At 39.2% G+C, this 12,652-nt stretch overlaps 1 protein-coding gene across 5 annotated transcripts in view; it reads right to left on the bottom strand.

Moving 5' to 3' along the window:
- The window catches only part of LOC139758379 (uncharacterized), a 51,605-nt gene that overhangs the window by 31,500 nt on the left and 7,453 nt on the right, over positions 1 to 12,652 (bottom strand). For 2 of the 5 annotated variants that reach the window (XM_071679691.1, XM_071679690.1), the window contains exons 3-7: positions 8,337 to 8,564; positions 7,550 to 7,633; positions 6,299 to 6,409; positions 2,809 to 3,324; positions 395 to 1,594 (exon numbers count right to left, since the gene is read on the bottom strand). In XM_071679691.1, the coding sequence (XP_071535792.1) occupies positions 395 to 1,594; positions 2,809 to 3,324; positions 6,299 to 6,409; positions 7,550 to 7,633; positions 8,337 to 8,564 (2,139 nt within the window). Of the gene's footprint in view, positions 1 to 394; positions 1,595 to 2,808; positions 3,325 to 6,298; positions 6,410 to 7,549; positions 7,634 to 8,329; positions 8,565 to 12,652 lie in introns of those variants that run through there. The other 3 variants (XM_071679693.1, XM_071679692.1, XM_071679694.1) reach the window with 3 other exon arrangements.

Below are 12,652 nucleotides of genomic sequence, written 5' to 3'. Positions count from 1 at the left end.
CCTCGTTCAGGCCCCAGCCACTCAAAATCTTTTTCATTCAATCCTTCCACCTCCATTATAGTGTCCCCCATCTCCTTATCCTCTCCACTTCTGATAAATAATATCCTCTATGTCAAACCCTCCTCACGCATTCTCTCCACATGTCCAGTTCCCTTAAACACAATCTTATCACTATTTCATATTCATTCTTATATCAAGTATCAATAAGATACCTCATAAATCCATTCCACCATTCTCCACATTCACTGAATACTAGATATGTAGAGGGTTCTTATTACCAGGAATTCATCCAAACAAAAAAAAAATAATAATAAAAACAATATACAGCACTCACAACCTAATTATTCAACATAGAACCACAACAAACACATGAACTATAATAAGCAAAACTAACATTCACCTGTGGTGCTGGCAGAGAACCAGATGATACTGATGTCCTGGCGATGGGTATGCTGGGTGCTTCCTCAGACTCCCCAAATGGATCACTCCAATCAGTTGCCTCCTCCTTTTTCTGTTCTACTTCTACACGTTTCATGGCCTCATGAATGTCAGCATAATTATCTAATGACTGAGTAGATGCTGATGTGAATGCACCACTGAAATCTGCTTCAAAATAGTTATCTGTATTTGTCTCCGATATCATTTCTGGTGGAGTACTATACACCTCAAAGCTGACAGGAGAGGTGTTATTTGTCCCTGGTCCTGCACTACTTACTGAAGGAATAGGAGGAAAGCTGGTGCTACCACCTGTCAGACTTACAGGTTCACTGCTACAGAATTCTCCAAAACCTTCATCTGCAGAACTCACAGTTACATTATCATGTGACAAAGGTTGAGAGAGATCAGGACCTGATACCCCTTCTGACTGAGCCTCCAGCTCCCTGAACACTGCGTACTTGTCCCCTGACCTATCAGATTTCTCTGGCTGTAGTAAGGTGGGGATGGCCTGAGAGGATTCTGCAGCTACTGGAGGACCAACATTTTGGCCATTAGGAACTGGAACAGCAGGCTGGCTAGCATGGACCCCTGCTATGGAGGCTGAGGACATACCAGGAGCACCTGCACTCTGAAAATCATCAAATTCATCATCACACGTATGATCAAAACTAGTACTTGGAGAGAGTTCAGGAGAAAATCCTACTTTTGGAAGGTTCATTTTCTTTATTTTGTCTACACTTGGAATTAAAGGTTTCTGGTTAAGTGGTGTGAGTCCTCCTGCTCCAGGGGGTAAAACAGTGGGTGGTGCAAGCTTCACTGGAGGATGAACATGTCCTGCAACACCCTGTGCCAGTGGATTTATAGCTTGAGTAGATTGAAGTGAATTTCCCTTTACAACTTGACTAGGTCCACTAACAAAATCATCAAAATCATCATCATCATTACTAACAGATGGAAGCTGTTGACTGCCTAATGAGGGAGCTACTGCTGCAGTTCCACTTTCTTGAATAGTTTCTGGTGCTGACTGCTGATTTTGCTGTTGCCTTTGCCGAATATAATCTTGGACAAGAGGAAGGAGGGCTGGATGGTCAATAATGGGCAAAACAGGTTCCTTTACTGTACTTAGCACCTCTCTGCTAGTGATGGTATGACCACTCTGAAAATATGAGAAATTAACAGATACCAAAGAAAAACACCTGGATACCAGAACATAACATTTTCTTCCCTTGGTGGTATAACTATGCAAAACATCCTTCAATTCATTCATGGTCAGGCAAATCAAATGATATAGTAATATACTAAACAGAGCCCTAAAACAAACAAAGCAAATGAGTAGGTTACGTTAGGTGGTCGGAGAACGGTAGATTCCCATGGGCAGGTTACCCAAGACCATGCAGAAACACTTAATCTACAGTACTCAATTGTATGATTACAGATAAACAAAGAGGAAGGAAGGAACTGAGGACCTGTGACCATAGTACCATGGAAAAGATGCTTTCATGCTTAAAAAAGAAGAGAAAAAAGCTTGGAGTCAATGAAATGATATAGAGAAGGAATCAATGGATCAACAACAGTAATTACAACATACAAAAGTTTATCATATCGGCAAAATCATGGAAAACATAGGATACAATAATCTAACTCAAGGAAAACTTCATTAAGAGCTGTCATGACACGAAATCATGAACACAACATTAACTTCAACAACCTGATCCTAACTGCCAAAACCAAAGCCAGGATTATAGCGTTCTTACTAGCACAGAATTCTGAGAGATTAGCTTCTTTAGACATGACACTTGTATTGAACTCTACAATATAAGCTATGTTGTGCTTTTAAGCAGAGAAACAGAATGACTCACTGCCAGCACAAGAATTTTTAATTCTCTGACTTTTTTAACAGGAACAACTTCCAAGGAAAGCCTGATTGATCTGTGTATGGAAATAAACATACATCCCATCCTTGATGAGATACATCCAACATATGCTGCAGCTCAGAAACTTGAAAACTAATCTCTACTGACCACGTGCAGAATTCATTCTTCATCCATACATGTGTTATTTCTAAACATCGTGTCTAGCTACATGAAAAAAGCCTCTACTTGTGAAAAGTTCTGAATTTCATCCTAAGAATTATATGCTAGAGGGCCTGCTTTCTGAAAATACATGTTGATGTGGCCTGATAATAAATAAACTAAAGTTACATTTTGGGTACTGGAATAAATGGAGCACCTCTTAAGTCCCAAACACAACAGACCTTTCTGAAACATCTTATTAAAAAAAATCAAAATGAGATATTCTCTGTACCTTCTTTACATACAGTAACTAGAGAAACATCTAATATACATATTTACCAATAGATATGATTCTTACCTGTACAAGGGCAACAAGTGCTAGAAGAGTCGTGAACTCTGAGTCAAGTAACTGTCCAGGTTGGGTACAGTTGACCATTTCCCACAATACTCCCAAGAATGGAGGAGGAAGGCCAGTCTTCATTAGCAACATGTAAGCTCGACTTGTATCAACCCATCCTTCTTTACCTTCTACCAATGATACTGCCTGCTTATATACAGACGGTAAAGAATTTTTGTCACTCAGCCAGCTTGGAAGTGGCAACACTTTCCCACCAACGTTTTTACCAATTACTTCATTGCTACCACCCTCTAAAAGCGATGCTTTATTGTCATTATTTCCAATACTACCAACATTTGTTACTGGGTTCCCTAGAAAACCAGTGGATAATCCTACATGGCCCCCTGTAAAACCATCTGGTCTTCCCATGGACATTTGATTGGCTGGATCCATAGCAGTCACTGGATGAGCAGTATCAGAAGTGGTATCTAAGGTAAGTGCTCCTGGTTGACTTGCTTGTCCCACTGTACCTCTGTTCTGAAAAAATGGAAAAACATTTCACTTGACATTACTATCTAGTAAAAAACCAATTTACATCTTGGCAAAATATGATCTCCATTACTGTACCTGAATTGCCAGAAACACAAGTAACGAAATTCTTTTAGATCAAACTGACTACTTGTAGGGAGTAAAGACAAAAAATACCTAATCTCATGATACTGGATACACCATAGCTGCCACAAACTTAGATCATACAGAGTTTCTTGTAAACTACTGATGAAGAAAGAATAAGCAGAGACGAGTGCATATGAAAAACCAATAACCATGTGTGCATCAAGAGGGCCCCTGATCCCAATGTCTGAATCCTAGTTGCGGTAGTCAGTCCACAGTCAACCAAGCTGTTCATCCACCCCTAGTGGTTGGTTGATTAAATGGGTACCTGGCTAAGGCTAGGGCATACGTTTACATATATATAGCACTAATGGGGGTGGCCTTGATTGGGACTTCAGCTGCTTATGCTGACTCAGCTTGAAAAAAAAGTCATAATCAAACTTAACAGCTGGAAAAAGCATTCTAGCGCATCAGAGAATAGAGCAATTTCAGCAGACCTGACTATATTTCCTGAAGAGATTTTTCAAGACTATCTGTTATATATACAGATACACTCCATATTAAGAATCATCAAGATTTTCATTAACCATCAAGCATCCAGACGTAACATCTTGAGTTTTTAATGCAAATAAATTTTGTAATACCACATTCTCATATCAATTTAATCCTGAAATATCATCTTATTTCTTAAGGAAACAGAAATAACCATACAAAAATGAAACTTGTCAATTTTTGTGATGTCAACTGAAACATCATCATACAGCTTTACAGATGAAATTGTGCATCCCATTTATAAACCTTATCTAACGCAAACTACTAACTCAGTATCAAACTGGTACACAGAGGACCTCCTCAACACTTTCATTTTCTGATGTCTAAAGATGCATCCTTAATAAAACTCAAATTGATGAACTTTGAACACAAAACTCCAAAGCTTTAAAAATCTATTAGAAACCCAACTTTTACTTTATAGATAAATTTCATGATTTTAAATGCCCACCAACCATCCTCATCCATTACTTGGCCAACAAATGCATGCAAAAACAAATGAAAAATAGCATAAGTTATGATGGTAATCTGTCTACAATTATACAACCTCTAATTGTCACAAATAGCATTTAACAACTCTTGGCTCATAAAACCCATTCTTTCACACTAAATTTTCCTGAGGAGAGTGCTGAGCAATAGCCCTGCCTTTTGGCAAAATAGCAGGAGCAACAGATAGAAATAGTAGGTACAACCATCACAAAGGCAGAAGTAACAGATAGGAACATTAGGTCGGAGCATTAGGTAGAATTAGTTGGTTGGAACATTAGGCAGGAACATTATGTAGACCCATGAGGTAAAAGTCATTGGTAGGAACATTAGGTGAGAGCCTCTGAAAACAATGTGCTAGAGTTATCCTCAGCTAGTTGCCTCTTAGGGGTCAGGAACTAAAGGCTAAGATGCTGCATTGGAGCTTATCAATTATGGAGACTCTGACTGTGGCTATCCTCTTGAGGGAGTTTCTGAATAGAATGGGCATCAGAGAGAGATAAATAATTAGAAGTTATGATTATAATTATTTACATGCTAGCAGCAGTACCATCTTAAAAAAATCTCTGTAATTGTGATCTTAGTTTAAGATCAATTATTTGGTGTACAGACTAAAGAACACTCACTTATACACAAATCTATTTAAAAATGAAAATAAATGTGACCAAAAAAAGCATCATGCATCTATAATTCTCATGAAAATTTTCATGCAAATGGTAGGACACATCTAAAAAAAAAAAAATTGACTGTGATGGTGAGGTTGGCATAAGATTTACTATTTGGTGAATATAGTATTACAAAGAAATCAATTACAAACAAAATTCATAAAAAAAAAAGAAGACCAAAAACAGTATCATAATGATCATCATAAAAATGTATGGAAGGTTGGCAGCTGGCTGTATATGCAAGTAATATCCCACCCATCTGGCCCAGCAAAAGGCTTAGATTCCGGTCTAACTGGTTGTAAGATCTAGCAATACCACTGCTTTACTACATCCATATCAAGTCCTTCAGCATACCAATAAATTCTTCAGTACTCAAAAGCCTTTATTCTTTATAGTATTCCCACATAAAACTTTTCTACAAATGCAAAACTACACAAAACTACTCGTATTTTACTCAGCTTCTTCTCTTGCATTAAAACCACAAATTCTTTATATGTAAGCCCTGCCAGACCTATAAACCTCAGTCTCTTGTTCTTCATTACATTTTCAAATGTACTATCAACCATCTAACCTTTATTCAGTCTTGGTATTTCATCCTCCATTCGCCCAACCATAAAACATACATTACCCTCATATATTTTTTAAAAATTTGAAACCCATGTAATATTTTTTTCTATACAAGGTAATTTCATATTGCAAACTTCTCTATATTTTCCTTTTAATCATGTTAAATTTTCTGCATTACTATGAACTCATTCCACCACAACAAACACCCAAATTAACATTACTTTTCTCAGATTTCCTCCCTAAGAATTTTCTCCTACATTCAAGCAGATACTACATGCATAATTCCCAAGACCAATTCAATTACCAAAATAATTCCTACTTTCAGAAGTCAATGGCCCAACAGCAATGCTCACACTCTATCCACAATAATTCTAGACTGCTTGGTCACCGATCTCTTTTATATGTTTTCTTTCATTTCAGGCTTCTATCTGTTCTGTCCTATGCTCGTGGAAATGGAATTAAAAAATATTTTTGTACTTGACTGCTGTTTCCTAAGTTAACGTAGTAGTGTAAATTAGGTGACATATTACCTAAAAATTCACACTCAACATCTCCAAAAGTCAGATTCTGTACGTAAGAATATGACAGTCTTAATGTTAATACACCTATAACAAAAGGGCACAAAAACTTACCTGGTGGGAGGCAAACAGGGTATTAACATTCTCCATCTTGGACCAATCAACAGCTGTGCTTTGCTTGCCTAATGCTGCTGCTTGGTTCATAAGTGCCTCAGCTACAGGAAACTGTAAAAGATAACTTTCATGAAAAAGTACTATGCCGAATACAGGACAAAAATACAGCTTTCAACCCATTCCATGAGCACCTGGTAAACCTTCCCCTTTCTTCCTCCTCCATCGTGACTAAGAAAAATATGAAAATAAAAAATCCAAATTTTGGTGAAAAAAAAACTCCAGATGAGAATAGTGAGAAAAAACATCATAAAAAATATGGCTAGAAGTGAGAACAGGAAAAGAGGAGGTAAAGAGGAGCAGGAATGAATATCCTCAATGATTACTGAACATATGATGGTATGACAAATGTGGGGTATTTGGGATATGGAAGTATACAGAATGAAAATTATGACAAATAGCTTGGTGGAAACAAGTGCAGTGTTAAAAGCTTTGAGTAAGATGAAGCATGGCAAGGGGGAAAAAGTGTACAGGATGCACTGAATTCCTCAAGAAAGAAGGTTAAAGGTATACTGATTGGTTAATCACGATTTTCAGTGGACATGTGGTTAAGTATAAGGTGCCAGAGTACATAAAGTGCCAGTATATCTAGGCAAGGGGGAATAAAGTGGAGGTTTGAATTAAAGAGGTTCAATATTGAGGTCTGTTGAAAATACCTGGTAAGCCTTCAGGATGAGTGGTGACTAGAAGAGTGGTGACATTGTTAAACCTTCTCATATGCGACACAATAATCAAATTGTAGAAAACTTTATAAAGTTTCACAGCAAAAGGCTAAATTTACTTCAGGCTATGAAATAAATTACAATATAGGTTATGCCTCTTTATAAGATGCCCAACTAGTTATGGGTCTTCCACCATTCAGTCCTTTAAAAAGCAAAGAAACAACTGTATTGTATAAAATTTTATGAGTATCTAACTTACAGGTTTTAAGTTGTGACCAAGGTTATGTTAAAGGTTAAAGTGTCTCCTGATGCCGGACAATGATGACAAATAAAGCAATCCCTAAGTGCTTACCATGATACGTAAGTGATAAAAAATAAGTCACCTTAACATGAAATCTCTCTGCATGAAACTAAACATGCCACAGCAAACTATTCCATCAATGTTCTGAAACATCATCTCCTGAGTTGTATTACAAGCAATTCATTCTTTGTTTAATACATGAGTCCCTGTAAGTGATATACATTTTCTTACCTTCAGCACTTGTGGTGATCTCATCTTGGAAGTCTCTTTGCTTCCCAAGATATTCTCAATCATTGAGTCTGCACTCACTCCAGCCTAAAATATAAAAAAAAAAGTTAAAAAATATATTCCTTACATACACATACTGGCATTCAGTCCACAAATGCACACTCTCTCCATCTTGTCAAAGATAGTTCAAGAGATGGTACTCCAAGTGTATAGAGCTCTCTCCCCATACAGTGCAAATAGGAAATTACAGTGTCCAATGAAGCATGTATCCTTTTGCTAAACTTTTGAGATTTTTTTGCATTCATTTTCTCTTTAATATGTGTTCTCATATGGTCTACAAGCCCTTTAAAGTATAGAATCATGTGTATATCTGGCCATGCACTGGTGAAAGCTTCTGGTCACTCATGATCCAATTGCACAGAATTGCAATAGTGCCAATCTCTGACATACAAAGTATCAAAACCTATTCCAATGATTTTAAACAATTGATGTGAAGCTTTAATTCATCATGTATGACAATAATAACTCATTACATGATATGATTAACAATATCATTCATAATGACAAATGTCCAAGGAGTTTAATCAAATCTGGTATAATGTAAATGAAAGATATATAAAACTTTCATTAAGGTAACAAAATCAGTATGAACAAATCGCAATGACTTTGCTGCTTAACTTACAATGATACCTACAATCTAGTGTTTCAAAATTTCTTATAGGTGGTCTAAGATATCAAACACATGTTAAGACCTGCTAACAAACAACAAGTGAGCTAGCTTACCACATACTTTTTTGGTACTGCTGAATGCCCTGAGTCTCATCTTCTGCTCATCAAACTGCCTCTGCTTCATCATTTGCTCATACAGTTTCTTTTGCTCTTCAGCTGCCTTCTTCTGAACTTCTAGCCAGTGATGCTGCTGAAACTGCTGTTGTTGCAAGTGCTGCTGATATTGCTGTTGCTGCTGCTGCTGTTGAGTCAAGGGTTGCACACCAACTGGGGCACTTGAAACGGCCATCTACAGCAAAATATCTTTTTAGAATATTCTTCAATATATATATAGTGAGTGGTGGGATGAAGAAGTAAGAGTATTAGTGAAAGAGAAGAGAGAGGCATTTGGACGATTTTTGCAGGGAAAAAATGATATTGAGTGGGAGACGTATAAAAGAAAGAGACAGGAGGTCAAGAGAAAGGTGCAAGAGGTGAAAAAAAGGGCAAATGAGAGTTGGGGTGAGAATCATTAAATTTTAGGGAGAATAAAAAGATGTTCTGGAAGGAGGTAAATAAAGTGCGTAAGACAAGGGAGCAAATGGGAACTTCAGTGAAGGGCGCAAATGGGGAGGTGGTAACAAGTAGTGGTGATGTGAGAAGGAGATGGAGTGAGTATTTTGAAGGTTTGTTGAATGTGTTTGATGATAGAGTGGCAGATATAGGGTGTTTTGGTCGAGGTGGTGTGCAAAGTGCGAGGGTTAGGGAAAATGAGTTGGTAAACAGAGAAGAGGTAGTAAAAGCTTTGCGGAAGATGAAAGCTGGCAAGGCAGCAGGTTTGGATGGTATTGCAGTGGAATTTATTAAAAAAGGGGATGACTGTATTGTTGACTGGTTGGTAAGGTTATTTATTGTATGTATGACTCATGGTGAGGTGCCTGAGGATTGGCGGAATGCGTGCATAGTGCCATTGTACAAAGGCAAAGGGGATAAGAGTGAGTGCTCAAATTACAGAGGTATAAGTTTGTTGAGTATTCCTGGCAAATTATATGGGAGGGTATTGATTGAGAGGGTGAAGGCATGTACAGAGCATCAGATTGGGGAAGAGCAGTGTGGTTTCAGAAGTGGTAGAGGATGTGTGGATCAGGTGTTTGCTTTGAAGAATGTATGTGAGAAATACTTAGAAAAGCAAATGGATTTGTATGTAGCATTTATGGATCTGGAGAAGGCATATGATAGAGTTGATAGAGATGCTCTGTGGAAGGTATTAAGAATATATGGTGTGGGAGGCAAGTTGTTAGAAGCAGTGAAAAGTTTTTATCGAGGATGTAAGGCATGTGTACGTGTAGGAAGAGAGGAAAGTGATTGGTTCTCAGTGAATGTAGGTTTGCGGCAGGGGTGTGTGATGTCTCCATGGTTGTTTAATTTGTTTATGGATGGGGTTGTTAGGGAGGAGAATGCAAGAGTTTTGGAAAGAGGGGCAAGTATGAAGTCTGTTGGGGATGAGAGAGCTTGGGAAGTGAGTCAGTTGTTGTTCGCTGATGATACAGCGCTGGTGGCTGATTCATTTGAGAAACTGCAGAAGCTGGTGACTGAGTTTGGTAAAGTGTGTGAAAGAAGAAAGTTAAGAGTAAATGTGAATAAGAGCAAGGTTATTAGGTACAGTAGGGTTGAGGGTCAATTCAACTGGGAGGTGAGTTTGAATGGAGAAAAACTGGAGGAAGTGAAGTGTTTTAGATATCTGGGAGTGGATCTGGCAGCAGATGGAACCATGGAAGCGGAAGTGGATCATAGGGTGGGGGAGGGGGTGAAAATTCTGGGAGCCTTGAAGAATGTGTGGAAGTCGAGAACATTATCTCGGAAAGCAAAAATGGGTATGTTTGAAGGAATAGTGGTTCCAACAATGTTGTATGGTTGCGAGGCGTGGACTATGGATAGAGTTGTGCGCAGGAGGATGGATGTGCTGGAAATGAGATGTTTGAGGACAATGTGTGGTGTGAGGTGGTTTGATCGAGTAAGTAACGTAAGGGTAAGAGAGATGTGTGGAAATAAAAAGAGCGTGGTTGAGAGAGCAGAAGAGGGTGTTTTGAAATGGTTTGGTCACATGGAGAGAATGAGTGAGGAAAGATTGACCAAGAGGATATATGTGTCGGAGGCGGAGGGAACGAGGAGAAGAGGGAGACCAAATTGGAGGTGGAAAGATGGAGTGAAAAAGATTTTGTGTGATCGGGGCCTGAACATGCAGGAGGGTGAAAGGAGGGCAAAGAATAGAGTGAATTGGAGCGATGTGGTATACCGGGGTTGACGTGCTGTCAGTGGATTGAATCAAGGCATGTGTATGGGGGTGGGTTGGGCCATTTCTTTCGTCTGTTTCCTTGCGCTACCTCGCAAACGCGGGAGACAGCGACAAAGCAAAAAAAAAATATATATATATATATATATATATATATATATATATATATATATATATATATATATATATATATTTTTTTTTTTTTTTTTTTATACTTTGTCGCTGTCTCCCGCGTTTGCGAGGTAGCGCAAGGAAACAGACGAAAGAAATGGCCCAACCCCCCCTATACACATGTATATACATACGTCCACACACGCAAATATACATACCTACACAGCTTTCCATGGTTTACCCCAGACGCTTCACATGCCCTGATTCAATCCACTGACAGCACGTCAACCCCGGTATACCACATCGCTCCAATTCACTCTATTCCTTGCCCTCCTTTCACCCTCCTGCATGTTCAGGCCCCGATCACACAAAATCTTTTTCACTCCATCTTTCCACCTCCAATTTGGTCTCCCTCTTCTCCTCGTTCCCTCCACCTCCGACACATATATCCTCTTGGTCAATCTTTCCTCACTCATTCTCTCCATGTGCCCAAACCACTTCAAAACACCCTCTTCTGCTCTCTCAACCACGCTCTTTTTATTTCCACACATCTCTCTTACCCTTACGTTACTCACTCGATCTAACCACCTCACACCACACATTGTCCTCAAACATCTCATTTCCAGCACATCCATCCTCCTGCGCACAACTCTATCCATAGTCCACGCCTCGCAACCATACAACATTGTTGGAACCACTATTCCTTCAAACATACCCATTTTTGCTTTCCGAGATAATGTTCTCGACTTCCACACATTCTTCAAGGCCCCCAGAATTTTCGCCCCTTCCCCCACCCTATGATCCACTTCCGCTTCCATGGTTCCATCCGCTGCCAGATCCACTCCCAGATATCTAAAACACTTCACTTCCTCCAGTTTTTCTCCATTCAAACTCACCTCCCAATTGACTTGACCCCTCAACCCTACTGTACCTAATAACCTTGCTCTTATTCACATTTACTCTTAACTTTCTTCTTTCACACACTTTACCAAACTCAGTCACCAGCTTCTGCAGTTTCTCACATGAATCAGCCACCAGCGCTGTATCATCAGCGAACAACAACTGACTCACTTCCCAAGCTCTCTCATCCCCAACAGACTTCATACTTGCCCCTCTTTCCAAAACTCTTGCATTCACCTCCCTAACAACCCCATCCATAAACAAATTAAACAACCATGGAGACATCACACACCCCTGCCGCAAACCTACATTCACTGAGAACCAATCACTTTCCTCTCTTCCTACACGTACACATGCCTTACATCCTCGATAAAAACTTTTCACTGCTTCTAACAACTTTCCTCCCACACCATATATTCTTAATACCTTCCACAGAGCATCTCTATCAACTCTATCATATGCCTTCTCCAGATCCATAAATGCTACATACAAATCCATTTGCTTTTCTAAGTATTTCTCACATACATTCTTCAAAGCAAACACCTGATCCACACATCCTCTACCACTTCTGAAACCACACTGCTCTTCCCCAATCTGATGCTCTGTACATGCCTTCACCCTCTCAATCAATACCCTCCCATATAATTTACCAGGAATACACAACAAACTTATACCTCTGTAATTTGAGCATTCACTCTTATCCCCTTTGCCTTTGTACAATGGCACTATGCACGCATTCCGCCAATCCTCAGGCACCTCACCATGCGTCATACATACATTAAATAACCTTACCAACCAGTCAACAATACAGTCACCCCCTTTTTTAATAAATTCCACTGCAATACCATCCAAACCTGCTGCCTTGCCGGCTTTCATCTTCCGCAAAGCTTTCACTACCTCTTCTCTGTTTACCAAATCATTTTCCCCAACCCTCTCACTTTGCACACCACCTCGACCAAAACACCCTATATCTGCCACTCTATCATCAAACACATTCAACAAACCTTCAAAATACTCACTCCATCTCCTTCTCACATCACCACTACTTGTTATCACCTCCCCATTTGCGCCCTTCACTGAAGTTCCCATTTGCT

This window comes from Panulirus ornatus, chromosome 30 (assembly GCF_036320965.1).
Source record: "Panulirus ornatus isolate Po-2019 chromosome 30, ASM3632096v1, whole genome shotgun sequence".
NCBI lineage: Eukaryota > Metazoa > Arthropoda > Malacostraca > Decapoda > Palinuridae > Panulirus > Panulirus ornatus.
This window is presented reverse-complemented; position numbering and strand designations above follow the sequence as displayed.